A 20,144-nucleotide genomic window follows, 5' to 3' on the forward strand; every position below is an offset into this window, starting at 1 on the left:
ATTTTGCGCACAGCAAGCTCCCACAAACAGCAATGTGATAATGACCAGAGAATGTTCTGATGATGTTGGTTGAGGGATAAATGTCGGCTAGGCCTCTGGGGAGAACTCCACTGCTCTTTGAAATAGTGCCAGGGGATCTATCACGACCACCTGAGAGGGCAGACCTCTCATTTAACGTCCCATCCGAAAGACGGCACCTCCAACAATGCAGCACTCCCTCAGTACTGCACTGGAGTGGCAGCCCATTATCTGCTGCTGTATTTTTTTCTGTTTTCTCTCAGATGCACTGGAATGAAAGGGACTTAAACCGCTTCATCCACTCTGAACACATTACACAATAAACAATATTAACAAAATTACAAATGCAAGGTTTCACTGTGAGAGACGGTTCGAGACTCTGCGATGTGTTCCTTGAATTTGGTTCAGAAAGAAGGACAAGATCAACAGTGTGTTTCAATGCCATGTTTAATTGGGGGGAGGTTTCGAGGGGATTTGAGGGGTACTTTCTTCACCCTCAGGATGATGGGGGTCAGGAACTCGCTGCCTGAAAGGGTGGTAGAGGTAGAAAGCCTCACCACATTTAAAAAGTACTTGGATATGCACTTGAAGTGCCGTAACCGACAGGACTATGGACCTAGAGCTGGAAAGTGGGATTAGGCTGGATAGCCTCTTGTTGGCCGGCGCGGACACGGGTCGAAATGGCCTCCTTCTGTGCTGTAAATTTCTATGATTCTATGATTTACTATCCCAGCATCCTGAATAAGCACTGGGAATTACAAGGATATAAGGGGGTATGAACCAATTGTGTTCAAGCGTTGATTAGTCCAAGTTGTCTAGGTCTGGAGAGCTAACTTTGGACTGATGCCAAAACAAGACTACGCGATGAAACTACTCCTTCACATTGTAATTTAATAAATGTTCCATGCTTTTATATATCTCTCTCTAATTGTTTCATAATAGTATTATGGTATTCTAAAATCAAGCTACAAAGTGTTATTAAGGGTTATTAATATCTCAACTGTGCTGACATACAGTGCCACAGCGAGATGGGCAAGGCTGCTGGTTTGCTGTTTTTGTGGAACAATGGGCGGAAATGCAGAATGTGGTCCCCAAAAATCCTTGGAAATTCCAGAATCTTAAGCAACAAAAAACAAATTCGACTTGTTCAATCAACTACAGACACTGGGCATGAGTATGGGCCCAGAATTCACCCACAAGGTGGGAAGGTTTTCTCTCTGCACTCCGGGTAGCAAAATCGAGAAGCTGTTTATAAAGAATCCATTCATTGTTACACACAGTGCACGGAGATATCCTTCCCCCCATGCCATGTTCCAGCCGCGATACTAACGAGCAGAGGCTTTTCCCAGAGGAAGGGAAGGAATATATTGGACGGACATGAATGGTGACCTTCTCCCTTCAACTGCTGATAGAAAGCTGTGAATTTATTGGAGCCAGTCACCATTGTGGTAGAGCACAGGAAATCACGATGGGCAGCCTTGCTTTATCATAGCTTGCAGAATGTGTGGACACTGATATTGAATTTCACAGTACTGCTCTCTTTCATTCTGGTGCTCAGATTTTAATAGATTCCTCTTTCCTTTTTTCCCCAGGCATTCTTAGAAAAGTATGGCTACCTTGACCCTGGATCTCCCGAGGGACTAAATTCTGCTCAGGTCAAAGAGGCAGTGAGGTGAGGCTTTAACCCAAGGGTTCACTGATCAGCTGCAGCATCAAGGGGCTTTAAAGTCCAGCCCAGCAACCTTCATTCTGTGCTGTTTTATTGTCTGGGGGCACTTGTTGTAAGCACGTAATTAAGGACAGGCAGAAATAGGACATGTGTTGTGTAAGCCTGTTAGCTAGGCCTTAAATAAGGATATCAGCACAACAATGTCTTTCTTTTAATTGTACTTCATTCAAAGACTTTGGGCTGGATTTTCGGTTCTGCTGATTTCGGGGCGGTAATGGCGACGGGGCGGTAAAGTTTGCACCCGAGAACAGTTTGCGCCTCAGTCAGCAAAATTCATCAGCTGGGCCCCGAGTGTGGGGCAGAGCGGTAAGGGAGGCGTTGCACACCTCTCATGGAGCACTAGGCCAGCTGAGCATGGGAAAATCCCGAGCTAAACAGCCGGCCTCGGAATGCCCCAATAGAGGTCTGGGGGCGGAAATAAAAACCTGAAAAAACCCCACCAAAAACATTCCCAATAAATAACTCACGCCACCACAACATAAATCACAAAAAAACCCCAATCACACTTACCTGAGGTCGACATTACTTACCTCACTGCGACTGCTACAGCTTGCACCGGCCGCTTTCGCAGGCGTTCCCACCAGGGGGCGCTACGGAGTGCTACGGGTCGGGTGGGAGCCAAAAATCGAGCCGGTGTCACAACCAGGAACATTGCACACCGGCTCGCCTCTTCCGGGCGGTAATGCTCTGCCCCCGTCAAAACTGGCCCCGAAAACCCCGGCGGGGCTCTGGAAGATTGCCGCCGGCCCGGAAATGCTTACCGCTGCCATTGCCGCCCCGCCAGGGCGCTAACGGCAGAAGACCGAAAATCCGGCTCTTTGAGATTTTGTTTGGGTGTAGGATAGGTTAGAGGGATATAGGATGGGGATAGCAGTCAGGACAAGATTGAGGAGATTCCATTTCAGAGATAGAGTACTGGATAGGCACTTTTTCTATTGCTTGTTTCTTGAACTTTGACTGTTGATTTTTCAACTGCCAACAAGCTAGCAGAGCTGAAAGTGTTTAACAAGAACTGGCTCTGCTGAAGGTATCAAAGAAAGGTCTGCCAAGATAAAGACCTCAGTCTGTGCCATTCCACCAGCCATTGCTGGGCAGGCAGGTGATGAACAGCTTGTAAACCAGAGAAGATCACAATTCAAAATCTCTCCTCCACGAATGTAGCTCAACTAATCCTCTTGTGGAGGAATGTAATATAAGTTGTGAATGGCTTTTGGAAAAAGCAATGGCTCAGATGTTGCTGGAGTGGAGCACCTCGCGGGTTTAAGTTACTGAAAGTACGAGCTGATAACAGCGCGGCGAAGGCAATGAGACTTCTGGGACCTTGGTAAATGAGGGGACCATCTGTCTATCTCCTTAACCAACCAGATTTAAGGATTGAAAAATAAACAGAGGAATTAAAGTCAAATTTGGTACAGAAAGAAATAAAGAGGGGAATAGAAAGATTGGATTGAGGGAGAGAAAAAGAAGAGACAAAGGAAAAGTAAGAAAAATAAAAATGTAAAATTTTAAGTAACAGCTCAAACTTTCTGTGGTGAGTATAATTGGCAATTAATGTGCGATTGCAGCAATGACATGAAACTCACAGGGAAGTTGTGGGCGAGCTGCCATTTTCACAAAGCTAACAGTGGAGTGGTGCATAGCTTTCTGGAATATTAACGGCGAGCGCCATCATATGCACCATTATTTCAGCAGCAAAATCGTCTTCATCCTACACAAGAATCAGGTTATTAAATGTATGGTTGTAGCCATGATAGTATAAACATCTGTGCGCATCAGGTCCGTGCAGCAGAGCTAGTCTCCAGTCGTTTTGTTTAATCCTTACCACTGGACCAAGACCTAGCTCTGTCCAGCCCGTGTGGTGGCTGGTGTGCAACGGCCACCACATGTTAAAAAAATCCACGCACAGGCATCTTCCATCCTTCAACATATAGTTCAGGACCTGGAATATTAGGTCCCTCATTGAAACACCTGTGAACTCATCCCTTTTTGGCATGGAAACAAGTCATCCTCATTTTGAGGGACTGCCTATGATAATGATGAAACATGTAAGAATGGTTAAACTAGCTTATCAAAGCAAACTGCTTCCAAGAACAAGTGTAAGGGAATATTAAGGGAATATTAAGGGAATCAAGGGATATGGGGACAGTACAGGAAGGTGGACTTGAGGTAGAAGATCAGCCATGATCTTATTGAATGGCGGAGCAGGCTCGAGGGGCCGAATGGCTTACTCCTGCTCCTAATTCCTATGTTCTTATGACATCTGCTCTTACAACGTCTATGGCTGCACTGCCCACCTGGAAAGGTTGACGACTCCAATCTTCCACTGCTGGTCATTTCATTTAAAGCCAATTCAACCCCAAAGAAGCCCCATTTACCTCGTCCCTCCTCAGAAGGAGGATAGTCAACAGTTGGTTATGAGACAATTGCCAAGTGTGGGTTGGACCTTTGCTCGGTGGACAGTAAAAACCAGCAACTCCCATGAGTGGTGCAGTGAGCAGCACATCTCACCATAAAACGTGTGGGTGCACTGCCAGCAGCCCCCAACCACAGCATCAACCCACACCATTGCACTCTGTTAGTTGGACAGGCAGTGTTCTTTCCCTCTCAGCAACCCAAGAACAGCAGGCACCAAATCCTGGATACGTCAGTGCATCATCTCGTACCTGAGTAATGTCTTCCAGCCACTCTCATTGCCAAAGCTCGCAGTTTCCTCATCAGCCGTGCCACAGACATCTGCCTTCAGTGGGGTGGAACAATTTGCACAAGGCTTGCACTGCATCAGTTAGTCTGATGTTCTAGATGTTCGATGCCATGTTTACACAGAGCCAGTGACCTGCGGCAATTTATATCCTGAGAAATGTCAACCTTTTCCAAATATCGGAGTTGGGTTTGGTTGGTCATTTTTTGTGTACGTGCATGTGCATGCGTGTGTGTGTGTGCATGTGCGTGTATGTGTGAGCATGTATGTGCATGTGTGTGTGTGTATGTGTGGGTGAGTACTTGTTTGTGTGTGCGCGTGGGTGTATGTGTGCGCAAGTGGGTGCACGTGTGCGCGCACGTGGTATGCGTTTGTATGTGTATGTGTGTGTGTGTGCATGCGTGTATGTGTGCGCAAGTGCATGAGTGTGTGCATGCGTGTGTTTATGCGTGTGTGTATGTGTGTGTGTGCATTTATGCTTGTGCGTGCGTGTGTGTTTTTGCATGTGTATATGTGTGTATATGTGTGCACATATGGATGTGGAGACCAAAAACTTCTACATTAATCACCAGTAAGAACCTGATTCATGTAACCCTTTAATTATTGAGTTATACAGCCTCACTGAACACTGTAGCTCAATGCGGCATTGTCTGCTGACGTGCTATTGATGTGTCCACGGCAACAACTGCCTCCTTACATTGATGGGGACTTGCCTCCCTGAAACTTGTTTTACCGAATTGCCGAAGGCTGAGATGCTGATTTTTGAATACGGGCCAACTCAACAAGTCAGAACATTCTGTTTACTGAAACACAAATTCTTTGGAGACTGAACTTTCCCTTTAAGGAAAATAGAGATGGTTTTGCACCAATGTTTCAGGAGCAAAGACTATCGGCAGCAACTTCCACGGGCGGTTCTCCCGATCGTTTTACTGCAACGTTGGCGAAATCCCTGAAGAAACGGCACAGACGCTCTTTTGCGCCGATGTTCTGCTGATGGTACGGTGTTTGATCAGAACACTCCGTGCTAATTCTACCACTCTGGCCCTGAGCTCCCATGGTGGCTCTCCCGATGTCCCACCCTAACTTTGGCAGGAGAATTGTGGTACCCCACAGAAGTTGAAAATGGCCATTCACACCGTTCCTCTGGGGGTGCTGTTAGCATCCCACCGAAGTTAAGGCAAGAGACTAAGAGAATCCCCACAGATTTTCAGGGCTAACATATTAAAATTGATCTCATTTCACAAGCCTCGATGCTCGTAATCTGGATTTTCATTTTGCAGAATTGGCAGCAGGCTCTCTTCTGAGTCAAAAGGTCGTAGGTTCAAGCCCCACCCCAGACACTTGAGCACATAATCTAGGCTGACACTCCCAGAGAAGTGCTGAGGGAGTACTGCACTGTTGGAGGTGCCATCTTTCGGATGAGACATTAAATCGAGGCCCCGTCTGCTCTCTCAGGTGGGCGTAAAAGATCCCATGGCACCATTTTGAAGAAGGGCAGGGGAGTTCTCCTTGGTCTCCTGGCCACTATTTAATTCTCAACCAACATAACTGAAACAGATTATCCAGTCATTATTATTGTTTGTGAGACCTTGCAGTGCGCAAATTGGCTGCGCTTTCCCTACATTACAAGCTTTCGGATGCTCTGAGGTCGTGAAAGGCGCTATATAAATGCAAGTTCTTTCTTTAATCAGAATGAGGGACCTTAGCGCTCAGCACTGTTACAATCCCTATTTCAGGGTCAGCATCGAGCACTCCCAGCTCAGGCACAGCTAGCTACAGAGGAAAGCTCCCTATTGTTTGCCCGAACCTCAGATTGCTACCCCATGCCTTCTCTGCGTGATGTTGCCAAAGGGTGGTTTTGGTGCAGTTGGTCCAAGTCCAATAGGAACTAGGCTCAGACTCCCAAACTCATTTCATGTCAACAGAGAGTCGTGATTTTCAACCCATCAGTTTGGCCTCGATTTGAAGTCAAGTCCCAGAAGTGAAGAGGAGAGTGTGCTGACACACCATCCCAACCAGTTCCATCAACTTTGAAAGTCCAGTTGAGAAGCCATTTTGTTTCCTTTTCCGCCAGAAACAATGGGATTCATTTTAACTTTGGGCACCAGTGTAAAACAGGCCAGATCGGATCAGCTGCTCGTTGTACCTTCTCTCCTTCAATGGAAGCAAGAATTGGAAGAGATGAATAACGGGTGGCCAATCGATACTACCCGTTTAACGCTACAGGTGCAGCGCCTAAAATCCGGAACCCTCGGGACCGAGGCCATTCTGGATTCCGGGCTTTTCCGGATTTTCGGTTTGTTTTCTGACATCACGAATCCGGAAACACCCGAGCCCAGGTTCGTGTATTTCCGGATTTCGGAACATCAGAAAGGGGAGTCGCCGCTGAGGAAATCCCCACCGAAGAGCTATTTGGGCTGTCCGGCCCCGCCGAGGAGGATGTTGTCGGGCTCACCCCGCCGAGGTTGTTGTCGGGCGGGCGGGCCCACTGAGGAGGTGTTTGGGTGGGCCGGCAACGAGGCCCTGAGGTAAGGGCAGCAGCGGTGGGGCAAGGCCTGAGGTCGGCAAGATTGTCAGTTCTGGATTCCAGAACATTTTACAGATTCCGGACGAACCTGCCACCGATCGGTCCAGAGTCCAGAGTCCAGATTCCGAAACATACCACAAGTCAAAATTACCCCCAGTCTTTCTACTCACGGGAATAACTTAACTTGCATACAGGCAAACCTTACAGCATGGCATTGTGCTATCTTTTTGCTGGAAGACATCTGAGTTTGGGGATATAGATCTATATATATTATATTTGTACAGACAGCTAGATACGCAGATGTTCACCCTTGCACAAGTGGCCTGCCTTGTAACAGGGTACAAGTTGCTGAGCGCTGTTAGACTTAGCTCACTGCCCTGTTCCAATGGCAGTGATTTACGTGCTTGGATCAGCAATGTGTTTGTTCAGACTGAATTTGAGAAATATTTGGTAATCTTTCTGTCTCATCCACAATTGGGTAGGGTTGACTCTCAATGTTTGATCTACAGGCTTCTGTTACTGTTGGTCAACATCCAAATTGCAAAATGTTCCCTCCCAAACTGATACGGAGCGCTGGACTGGAAATCAGTGATTGAGGTGCTGTAGGAATGCACGGCAACTTCAGACAACTGGCATTCATACTCCTTTCATAAGCAGGAACCTAGTTAATAACATTGGGAGCTAGCTAAGGATGACCCACGATTTATTACCCCTTTCACATCCCGTTTTATATCCACCTCCCTCCCGCCCCACCCCAGTCACTGTCTCAGGCTGAACCTTGGTGACCTATTTTACCCTGAGCTGAGCTTCCGACCCCATATCCTCTCCGTCACCAAGACTGCCGACTTCTGCCTCTGAAACATCGCCTGCCTCAACCCTTCCGCTGCTGAAATCCTCATCAATGCTTTTGTTACCTCCAGACTTGACTATTCAACGCTCTCCTGGCCGGCCTCCCACCTCTACCCTCTGTAAACCTGAGCTCATCCAAAACTCTGCTGCCCGGATCCTAACTTGCGCCAAATCCCGTTCACTTCTGTACTCGCTATTGGCTCCTGCTCTACCAATTCCTCAAATTTAAAATTCTCATCCATGTGTTCAAATCCTTCCATGGTCACGCCCTGCCCTATCTCTGCAACCTCCTACAGCTTACAATGCTCTGATAAGTCTAAGGTGTCAAAATTGGTTCTGGCTGTTTTTGAGGCTGTGTCACAGCCCAAGGCGTGATCTTAGCACCAGGTGTTAGGTGCAGCCTCAAAATACCAAATTCAGTTTTTACACCCAAAGATGAGAGAGCAGCGCTAACAGTGGCATTGCACACTCATGGCTGATAATCGTTAAACATTACGCTAAACATCCGTAAGGCAAAGGTCCTCCAACAGCCTGTCCTTGCCGCACAGCACTGCCCCCCAGTCATCAAGATCCATGGCACAGCCCTCGACAACGTGGACCATTTCCCATACCTCGAGAGCTTCTTATCAACAAGAGCAGACAGCGACGACGAGATTCAACACCACCTCCAGTGCGCCAGTGCAGCCTTTGGCCGCCTGAGGAAAAGAGTGTTTGAAGACCAGGCCTTCAAAACTGCCACCAAGTTCATGGTCTACTGGGCTGTAGTGATACCCGTCCTCGTGTATGGCTCAGAGACATGGACCATATACAGTAGACACCTCAAGTCACTGGAGAAATACCACCAACGATGTCTCTGCAAGATCCTGCAAATCACCTGGGAGGACAGGTGCACCAACGTTAGCGTCCTCGACCAGGCCAACATCCCCAGCATTGAAGCACTGACCACACTTGATCAGCTCTGCTGGTCAGGCCACATTGTTCGTATGCCTGACACAAAACTCCCAAAGCAAGCACTCCTTCACGGCAAACGAGCCAAAGGTGGGTAGAGGACACTTTACAAGGACAACCTCAAAGCCTCCCTGATAAAGTGCAACATCCCCACCGACACCTGGGAGTCCCTGGCCAAAGAACGCCCTAAGTGGAGGAAGTGCATCCGGGAGGGCGCTGAGCGCCTCGAGTCTCATCGCCAAGAGCATGCAGAAATCAAGCGGAGGCAGCAGAAAGAGTGTGTGGCAAATCTGTCCCACCCACCCTTACCCTCAACGACTGTCTGTCCTACCTCTCGTATTGGACTGTTCAGTCACCTAAGGACTCGTTTTAAGAGTGGAAGTAAGTCTTCCTCGATTCCAAAGGACTGCCTATGATGATGATGCACACTCATCCTCGGGTGCCAATGGGTGGGAGCTCAGAATGCTGACTGAATTTCACGCTGGAGGCTGCCGGCATGTGTGCTGGAAAAACAGGAAAAAAAACTAAAACTTTTCCAACCCACACACACACTTCCCCACTGTTACAACTAGTAAATAAAAGATGAAATAAATAAAGAAAAAACTTACCTTGTTCTCTGGGCGATTCCGCCCGAGATCCGCTATGTACTCACCACTTTTTTCAGGCTGTTCAAACACCTGCCGGGAAGGCCGCCATGGAGTCCAAATATCGTGAGAGCGGCCACAAGGGTGCATTGCACGCTGGATGATGTCACCACGTGGGTGGGGTTAGAGGGCACAGCGTTACCTCTTGGCGGCTCCACCAAAGACCCATTTCTCCGGAGGTGTGGACGCCGTTTACCGCCGGCGGAAGGACTTTGCTGCCCTTTGTGCTAGTTTACTTTCATAGTCTATCTTTCCTTTCTTAATCATTTTTTTAGTTGTTCTTTGCTGGCTTTTAAAAGCTTCCCAGTCTCCTGTCCTCCCACTGGTTTTGGCCACTTTGTATGCCCATGTTTTTAATTGGATACTGTCCTTTATTTCTTTAGTTAGCCATGGATGGCTATCTTTTCTCTTACATTCTTTCCTCCTCACTGGAATATATTTTTCCCAAGAGTTGTGAAATATCTCCTTAAACGTACACCGCTGTTCATCAACCGTCTTGCCCTTTAATCTATTTTCCCAATCCACTTTACCCAACTCTGCCCACATACCTTCATAATCTCCTTTATTTAAGCTTAGTACGCTGGTTAGAGATCCAACTTTCTCACCCTCCATCTGAATTTGAAGTTCAATCATGCTATGATCACTGTTCCAAGGGGATCCTTTACTAGGAGATTGTTTATTAATCCTGCCTCATTACACAGGACCAGATCTAAGATAGCCTGCCCCCTGGTTGGTTCCGTTACATACTGCTCAAGGAACCCGTCCCTTCCGCACTCTATGAACTCCTCCTCAAGGCTACCCTGACCTATTTGATTTGTCCAATCAATATTGAGGTTAAAATTACCCATGATTATTACTGGTCCCTTTTTTACAAGCCCCCACTATTTCCTGGTTTATGCTCCGACAAACAGAGTTGTTACTGTTCGGGGGCCTATAGACTATGCCCACCAGTGACTTTTTCCCCTTATTGTTCCTTATCTCCACCCAAACTCTTTTAACACCCTTATCATTTGAGCCAATATCGTTTCTTACTATTGTAGTGATTACATTCTTTATCAATAGAGCTACCCCACCTCCTTTTCCTTTCTGTCTATCCTTCTGGATTGTCAAGTACCCCTGAATATTTAATCCCCAGTCCTGGTCACCTTGCAACCATGTTTAGGGAGCATAGCAAAGGAAGAGAGAGAGATGGAGCGCCAGAGAGGTCGAGGAAGGGAATTCCAGAGATTAGGGCCTAGACAGTTGAAGGCACGGCCGGCAATGGTGAAGCGAAGGAAGTCAGATATAGACAAGAGGCCAGAACTGAAGGAACTGGGAGGCCGAAACTCCCTCGATAACACTGCCCGTTTACGCCGGCGATACTTTGAGATAAGGTGTGGGAGGCGATATTACTTGGTTCTGGGTTGTCTGCAGCTTCTCACTCTGTGGCTGACTCACCGTGCACCAGGCTGGTTGTCTATATGGGTATGGTAGCTTAGTGGTCAGGCAGTCCCCGGAGTCGAGGATGACTTGCTAAAATGAGTTCTCAGGTGATTGATGAGACCAATGAAGGATCTACAGGTGGAGCAGGCGGTTGGAGGGATGGGTGGGTGGGGTGTTTGGTTTGTCGTACGCTCCTTCCGCTGTTTGTACTTGGCTTCCGTGTGCTCCCGGCAAAGAGACTCGACGTGCTTGGTTCCTTCTCGGATGCCTTCTCCTCCGCTTTGAATGTTCTTGGGCCAGGAATTCCCAAGAGTCGGTGGGGATGTTTCAATTTTTCAAGGAGACTTTGAGGGTATCCTCGAAGCTTTTCCTCTGCCCTCCTGGGGCTTGCTTGTTGTGTCGTAGCTCAAAGTAGAGTGCTTGTTTCGGGAGTCTAATATCGGGCATGTGGACAATGTGACCCCCCCATTGGAGCTGGTCGAGCGTGGTCAATGCCTCGATGCAAGTGTCATCACACCAACGCTCTTCTCAATCTTCTTTGCCGCAATGCTTCATCTCACTTTTAAACTTAGTGGTTGTAGTCCTGGACTAGTAAACCAGAAGTTGTGAGTTCAAATTTCACTGTGACATGTTGGGAAATTGAATTTAGTGAGCCTGGTCATTTTTGGCAGCAGATAAAATAACAATGAAAGCTGCCAGATTGTCGTAAAATCTCAGGGAGGGAAACCTGCCATGCCTACCCAGTCTGGCTTACATGTGACTCCAGTCCCACACAGCATGGATGGCTCTTAATGCCCTCAGGACAACGAGGGCTGGACAATAAATGTGGGTCTTACCCACATCCCCAGAAACAATCTAGTAAAAATATCCAGGATCATCCGGATGTAGGAGTTTGCACAGTCTGAGGAAAGTTCTGGGCCTGACTCTGTGCTTCTTTCCACAGGAACCTTCGCTGCCTCCTGGTCCTAGCAGCAGCTCAAACCTCACATCCTGTTTCTAAGATGAATAGCATACACTGGGGGATGATCCCCGTCTTTGGGCGGAAACAGGGCAGTAGAGCACTGAAATGGAGGTGCACAGCTTACTGTCCCGTTCCACAATTTTGCCAGGACCCTTAAAATAAGTGGGCGACATAGGCTCCGCCCGTTAATAACTTGACACAGAGGGATGATCGCAAATGCTCGAATATAAAACCTTTTTATAAAAAGCTTTTTGAATGATTTTTGTAGGCCGGGGAGGAGGATCTCACTAAAAGACTGAGCTCGCCAATGCTCAATGCTCCGCGGGAGGAATGGTGAGGGATCGCCTCACTATCCCCTTAACCTACCTGGGCCAGCTGGGCTCTGCGATCAGCAACATTCAAACATGGCCCACCCAAGGCTTCCATTGGGCAGGCAGTGGGCTCGCTGGGATGTTGATGCCCTTGTGGCAACTAGGAATGGGCAGTAAATCAAACCCACTGTGATTTCCTGGTGTTCAGCTGGTGCATCTTACAATAACAGATAAGAAAATGAAGTGGATATTCTGTTTTGCCTTGCATCTTTTCAGCAAGTGCATTCAGATATACAAGCCCCAGAACCGACACTGACGAAGAATTTGCTCTTTCATAAGGTTTTTTTTATCGCTGGGAAGAGATATTTTGTGTTAACTCGGGTCACGGCACAGCAGCTGCTCAACTTTGCTTAGGACAAAAAAATACCCACATTACTTGTGCAATGAAGCATAAAAAGGAGCAGAAACACTTGCTGAAAAAGTTTGTGAACAAGTCACAACCTCATGTACGTTTCATATCGACTGATCCTTTGGTGGTTCCAGTTCTCCAGGCATTCATCATCATTATAGCCAGTCCCTCGGAATCGAGGAAGACTTGCTTCCACTCTAAAAATGAGTCCTTAGGTGGCTGAACAGTCCAATATGAGAACCACAGTCCCCGTCACAGGTGGGACAGATAGTTGTTGAGGGAAGGGGTGGGTGGGACAGGTTTGCCGCACGCTCTTTTCGCTGCCTGCGCTTGGTTTCTGCATGCTCTCGGCGACGAGGCTCGATGTGCTCAGCGCCCTCCCGGATGCACTTCCTCCACTTGGGGCGATCTTTGGCCAGGGACTCCCAGGTGTCAGTGGGGATGTTGCATTTTATCAGGGCGGCTGTGAAGGTGTCCTTGTAATGTTTCCTCTGCCCATCTTTGGCTCGTTTGCCATGAAGGAGTTCCGAGTAGAGCGCTTGCTTTGGGAGTCTCGTGTCTGGCATGCGGACAATGTGGCCTGCCCAGCGGAGCTGATCAAGTTTCAGTTCCAGTTCCCAGACATTGATCCTTTGTTGGTTCCAGTTCCCCAGGCGTTGAGTTTAAAAAGTGATGGGTAGTAGGCTCATCAACCGTGAGCAGCATTGCAGCATCGCTTGATCCTTTCTTCACCCAGTGCCTTCACATGCACTTCGAGCAGAAGTCACTGGATAGGGATCAGAGGCAGGAACCCTGGCAGATTTTCTCTTATTAACCTAGGGATACTGAAACTAACTGTAGTTACCCCTGCCATTGCCCCCGCTGAGATCTGTTAATTTAGCACAGATTGCGGGTTAACCTTTGGACCTTAGTGGTCTGCGTAACTCGGCCAATCAGAGCATTAAACAGCAGAGATATGAGGGGAGCACCCAGAAATCAGCATGATCCTGTGTGACGTCATTTTCCTTTCCTCCGGATTCATTGCGATAAAGATAACGAATTGAATGAAAATTGTAAATGGAATTCAAATTAATGAGATGAACTAGATGTAGATGAAAGTACAGGGCAGAAGCGAGAACTCCTCTGCTCTTCTTCAAAATAGTGGCGAAATAGACGATCTTTTACGTCCACCTGAGAAGCAGACGGGGCCTCGGTTTAACGTCTCATCTGAAAGCCGGCACTCTCCGACAGTGCAGCGCTCCCCCAGCACTGCACTGGAGTGTCAGACTATATTATGTGCTCAAGTCTCTGGAGTGGGACTTAAACTCATGACTTTCTCATTCACCAAAACCAAAAATCTGTCTCAATAGTCACCAGCAAGTTCCCGTTCAGACCCCTGCTTTACCCCCACTGGCAGAGCTCCGGCTAACACACCCACCCATATGAGCGTGGGTGCAGTCGATGCCCGGAGGTGACAGCAGGTGGCAGAGAGCTGGCTGAATGCCACCCCACCAGTGTTCTCACCACCACCACCCACCCACCCCTGCTCCCCACTGCACCCACCCCCTCCCCTGCGCAACTGGCTTAAGCACCGAATGAGAATCAATCTGAACACCAAGGCTGAGACTGTGTGTGAGGCCCGTATTATCTCTCAGAACCCTGGTTTAAAAAAATAACTTGCAGAGGTTGTGAAAGACTCTATATAAACGCATGTCCCAAATCACTTTATAACCAATGAAGTATTTTTAAAGTGTAATCACAAATTGTAATGTAGATCAATATGGCAGCCAATTTGCGCACAGCAAGCTCCCACAAACAATAATGTGATAATGACTTGATAATCTGTTTTTGTTATGTTGGTTGAGGGATAAACATTGGCCAGGGCAGCAGGGATAACTCCCCTGCTCTTCTTTGAAATAGTGGCAGGCGATCTTTTATATCCACCTGAGAGAGCAGACGTGGCCTCGGTTTAACGTCTCATCTGAAAGATGACACCTCCGTTAGTGCAGCGCTCCCTCAGCACTGCACTGCAGTGTCAGACTATATTGGCCCGAACCGACCAAAATGTTTTGTCCAAATGTACCTGGTGGTCCTGGAGGAAGGTTGACTTACGGTCCGAGGCCTAAATGCGCAGCCCAGCGTATGGGCTCACACATCCCAGGAACGTAAGCACAACCTGGGATCACGTGGGCCTGAACCACCAATCACAGTGTAATATTCTCATTGATAATAATGGGAGCTCCGTTTATACAAACTCCCATTACTGTACTATCAATGTGAATACCACCAAAATCACAGAAACACAGCACAATAAATAAAAAAAACACCTCACATATTTAAAATTAATTGAAATTTCAATTAATTTTAAATATGTGAGGTGTTTTAGAAAAAAAATATATTTTTTTTAATTAAAAAAATGTTTTAATAGGGCTAAAAATAAACTTGCCTTAATGGACAGGATTTTTAATATAAAAATTAGAGATAAAACTTAATTTTGCTATGTTTTAAAACTCTTACGCTGGTAAAAATAAGCTATACGCCTGCTTTTACCAGGCGTAAGAGTTTGAAGGACATTCGCTGGGCAGGAGTTGGGCAAATAGCCCAAATCTCCGCCCGCTAAGGCCCTTCTCCCGGGCCACGTGCGATCAGTCAAAAGACATTTTGACAGATCGCAAAAGCTGGTTTTCAGTGCATGCGCATCATGCGCGAGAATTGACTTTTGCGAGGCCTCGCCGCGTGCGTAAGCCCAGCGTACATGCCCGGAGAGGCCGCAATTTTCGGGCCATTATATACTCAAGACTCTGGAGTGGGGCTTGAACGTATGACCTTCTGCCTGAAAGCTAAGAGAGCTGTCACTGAGCTCAGGCATGTAGACTTGAGAGTTGAACCTGGCCTTAGGGAGGGAGAAGAGGCAGGGGGAATGTTTTATATCCCTGTTGTATGAACCATGTTGATGTTCTTAAGTTTGTAATCCTGCTCACAAGGACATACTGGCCTCGGTTCAGTATATTAGATCATTAAAAAGTACTTTATGCTTTAAATAGTCAGAACCAGCTTCTTGACATAAACTACCTCTGGTTTCAAACAGTTTGACGGATGTTCCTAATGAAGTTTTGACAACCCAAAGCAGATCTGTTTATGTAGTCAAATCCAAACAAAACGTTTTTTTATCGTGAGCAAGAGTTGGTTTTGGGAGAAGTGTTTTTTCCCAGTATATCTGTTTACACCCTGCAGTTCAGGTCTGTGTATGTCGAATGGTAGAATGTTGCAGCACAGCAGGAGGCCATTTGGCCCATCGTGTCCCTGCCAGTTCTATAAAAGAGCTATCCACCCTGCCCTGTTGCCCTGTCCATGCATCATACCCTTTTAAATTTCATCCCGTTCTCTTGTCCTTTTAAATGTTGCTTTTCAAAATATTTATCCACTTCCCTTATAAAAGCGGTTTGGATTGGGCAGCCCCTGTGTTTCTGGTAGCACACTCCATGCCCTAACAACCCTCTATAGTAAAACATTTCTACTCATCTTTCCCTTAATTCTAGTGGTGATCTTAAGTCTCATCACTCGGTGAAAAGATTTTTTCCAAATTTACCTTACCAAAGCTCCACAAACATTTGATCACCTCTATCAGATCTTATCATCTTCCTTGTTCTAGTGAAAGGAGTTTCTGTTTTTCTAGTCTCTCCTGAACCAAAGCCTCTCATCCCTGGGATCATCTCGCTGAATCTGTTCTGCACCCTCTCCGAAGCCTTGACATCCTCCTGAAACTAAGGCATGCAAAACTGGACTCAATATTCGAATTGCAGCCTAAACAATGTTCAGTATAGGGTGAGCATTACCTCTTTGTTTTTGTACTTCGTGCTTCTATTTATAAAACCTTGGAATCCAGGTGACGTTTATATGGCTTTATCAAATTGTACTCTACTTTTAAACATTTGTCTGTCTGAATCCCTAAGTCTCTCTGCTACATAGCAGTGGGAGGCATTCAAGGAGGAGATAGTGAGGGTTCACAGCAAATCTGTTTCCGCAAAGAAAAAGTGTGGCAGTCCCAAATCTAGAGCCCCTGGATGTCAATGGGGCACAAGCCAAAAAAGGGAGGTTTATGTCAGATACCGACAACGCAATGCTGCAGAAAGCTGAAAAGAGTATAAAAGTGTAGGGTGAAATTTTAAAGGAAATTAGTAAAGCAAAGAGAGGACATGCAAAGATATTGGCAAGTAAAATCAAGGAAAACTCAAAGATGTTTTATAAATATATAAAGAGCAAGAGGCTAACTAAAGAAAGAGTGGGGCCTATTAGAGACCAAAAGGAAGCTTGTGTGTGAAGGTGGAAGATGTGGCTATGGTTCTCGATGAATACTTTGCGCCTGTCTTCACAAAAAAGAGGGACGATGCAGACATTGCAATCAGGGAGAAGGAGTGTGAAATATTAGATGAGATAAACATAGTGAAAGAAGAAGTATTAAGGGGTTTAACAGCTTTGAAAGTGGATAAATCCTCAGGCCTTGGTGAAATGTATCCCAGGCTGTTAAGGGAAGCAAGCGAGGAACTAACAGAGGCTCTGACCATCATTTTTCAATCCTCTCTGGCGACAGGTGTGGTACTGGAGGACTGCTAACATTGTAACCTTGTGTAAAAAGAAAGGGATAGTCTGAGTAATTACAGGCGTCAGCCAAACCTTGGTGGTGGACAAATTGTTGGAAAAAATTCTGAAGGACAGCATTAATCGTTATTTATAAAGGCACAAGTTAATCAAGGACAGTCAGCATGGATTTGTTAAGGGAACATCGTGTCTGACTAACTTGATTTTTGAGGAGGTAACCGGGAGTGTCGATGAGGGTAGTGCGCTTGATGTAGTCTACATGGATTTTAGCAAGGTTTTTGATAAAGTCCCACATGGTCAGAAAAATAAATGCCCATGGGATCCAGGGCAAAGCAGCAAATTGGATCCAAAACTGGCTCAGTGGCAGGAAGCAAAGGATAATGCTTGATGGATGTTTTTGTGACTGGAAATCAGTTTCCAGTGGGCTTCTGCAGGGGTCAGTACTGGGTCCCTTGCTTTTTGTGGTATACATCAATGATTTATACTTGAATGTAGGGGGTATGATTAAAAAGTTTGCAGATGATACATAAATTGGCCGTGTGGTTGATAATGAAGAAGAAAGCTGTAGACTGCAGGAAGATATCAATAGACTGGTCAGGTGGGCAGAAGAGTGGCGAATGGAATTCATTCCAGAGAATTGTGAAGTAATGCATTTGGGGAGGGCTAACAAGGCAAGGGAATACACATTGAATGATAGGACACTGAGAAGTGTAGAGGACTAGAGGGACCTTGGAGTGCTTGTCCACAAATCCCTGAAGGTTGCACGACAGGTACATAAGGTGGTTAAGAAGGCATATGGGATACTTTCCTTTATTAGCCGAGGCATAGAATGTGAGCAGGGAGGTTATGCTTGAAATGTATAAAACACTAGTTTGTCTACAGTTCTGGCCACCACATTACATGAAAGATATGATTGCACTAGAGAGGGTACAGAGGAGACTTACAAGGATGTTGCCAGGACTGGAGAATTTTAGCTATGAGGAAAGATTGGATAGGCTGGGGTTGTTTTCCTTGGAACAGAGGAGGCTGAGGGGAGACTTGATTGAAGTGTATAAAATTAAGAGGGGCCCTAGAGTTGATAGGAAGGACCTATTTCCCTTAGCAGAGGGGTCAACAACCAGGGGGCATAGATTTAAAATAATTGGTAGGAGGTTTAGAGGGGAGTTGAGGAGAAGATTTTCACGCAGAGGGTGGTGGGGGTCTGGAACTCACTGCCTGAAAGGGTGGTAAAGGCAGAAACCCTCATCACATTTAAAAAGTACTTGGATATGCACTTCAAGTGCCGTAACCTGCAGAGCTACGGACCAAGAGCTGGAAGGTGGGATTAGGCTGGGTAGCTCTTTGTCGGCTGACACAGACAAAATGGATCAAATGGACTCCTTCCGTGCTGTAAATTTATATGATCCTATAGCTTACATTTCCTCTCCAATTTCTTTCTCCTAAAGTGTGAGGTTGACCAGACAATCGAGTGATGTTGGTTGAGGTATAAATCTTGGCCAAGACACTGGTGAGCACTCCCCTGCTATTCTTTGAATAGTGCTGTGACATCTTTTACATCCACTTGAGAGGGGAAGGCGAGACCTCAATTTAGAGTCTCAATCGAAAAGCAGCCCTCTGCACTGGAGTTTCAGCCTAGATTATGTCTTTAAGTCTCTGGAGTGGTACTTGAACCCACAACCTGCTGACTCAGAGCTGAGAGTGCTACGACTGGGCCACAGCTGACACCTAGCGGGTCATTTGCACCTCCCATTAGCACCCCCGGGGGCGCTAATGAGGTGTTAATGACTTTGCGACCGGGCATGGCACCACTAACGACTCCCGCTAAATTCGTTAGAGATGGCGGTAATGAGCAGCGCCCCACTCCGCTGCGCTGGCGATGCTGATGTCATCACTGTGCACAGCACCCTGATAGCACGCCGGACCCTAAATTGGGTATCACCCACTGAAACTGCGCCGGGCGATGACAGCGGCAGCTTCAGGGGACGTGTACCGGACGGCTGGCCGCTAACGAGGCGAAAGTTAAAGGCGAGCACGCTGGCTGTTCCTGAAACGAAAATTCCGATTTTCTTGTGCGCCCCGTTGCCACTTTGGACATGGGGTGTGTGCGGCGATCATTCAGCCCGGCGCACTGCTTGATTGCGGGGCTGTTGGCGCGGCAACCCCGCTCCCCGGTGGTCCAGGTAGGACTCTGTTTTGCTGCAGAGTTTGCAGCTTGGGCCCTTCCCATTAATCTGGGAAGAGCCACTCCTGCACGACCCTGTGCGCCTCACTCCCGACCCGTGCGCCTCACTCCCGACCCAGAAAGGAAGTGGAGCACTTGATTTTGCGCTCCACTTCCTTTCGGGGACAGTAACCCCAATTTCTCGCGAGAGGCGAGACTTCTGCACCTGGTGCAAAATCTCGCACTTTACCAGTGTTACCATTTTGGTCTCTAATAGGCCTTACTCTTTCCTTAGTTATCCTCTCGCTCTTTATGTAATTTTAAGTAAAGAGTGGGACTTGAACCCACAGGAAACGGGACGCACCCGAATTTTTAGTCCTAATGCTATGCTGTCCTCTATAATTGTAGCTTGTCGACACTGGTGTTAAGTTTCTGACTATCTGTGAAAGGCAGCACATACCCACTTCCTTCAGAGTGATTTATAGCAACACAGACCCAATGAGCACAATATCCACCAGTGTCAAAAACACCTCCAGCATTTCCATGGCTCTGTTCTAGAGTTGCTCAGTCATTCAGATGGACTTATTGGATAAACATCCACCCAAAGGGGCACAACCATTTCCATCGACATTCACCCAAATTTCCCTCTCCATTCCCAGCTTAATGCCATACCGTTAGTATTCATGAACTGCCTCGGAGCCCAGCTCCTTCATTCAAGAGACAGGATTGAAGAAATGCACCAATGGAATACTGTGGGTAGGTGGGCTAGATGGAACTAAGCCGTTACTAAGTTACAATGAAGGCCATTTTACTTGAACGTGAGGGTAGCCTTTCCTCATATAAACTGTAATCTGAAGAAAATTACTTCATCCCCTTGCAAAATAACCTT

The 20,144-nt window shown here is 46.9% G+C and overlaps 1 protein-coding gene across 2 annotated transcripts in view; it reads left to right on the plus strand.

Moving 5' to 3' along the window:
- mmp28 (matrix metallopeptidase 28) overlaps positions 1–20,144 on the plus strand; it is a 107,182-nt gene that overhangs the window by 33,943 nt on the left and 53,095 nt on the right. For both annotated transcript variants that reach the window (XM_070857349.1, XM_070857350.1), the window contains exon 2: positions 1,611–1,690. In XM_070857349.1, the coding sequence (XP_070713450.1) occupies positions 1,611–1,690 (80 nt within the window). The remainder of the gene's footprint in view (positions 1–1,610; positions 1,691–20,144) is intronic.

This window comes from Pristiophorus japonicus, chromosome 16 (assembly GCF_044704955.1).
Source record: "Pristiophorus japonicus isolate sPriJap1 chromosome 16, sPriJap1.hap1, whole genome shotgun sequence".
Lineage (NCBI taxonomy): Eukaryota > Metazoa > Chordata > Chondrichthyes > Pristiophoridae > Pristiophorus > Pristiophorus japonicus.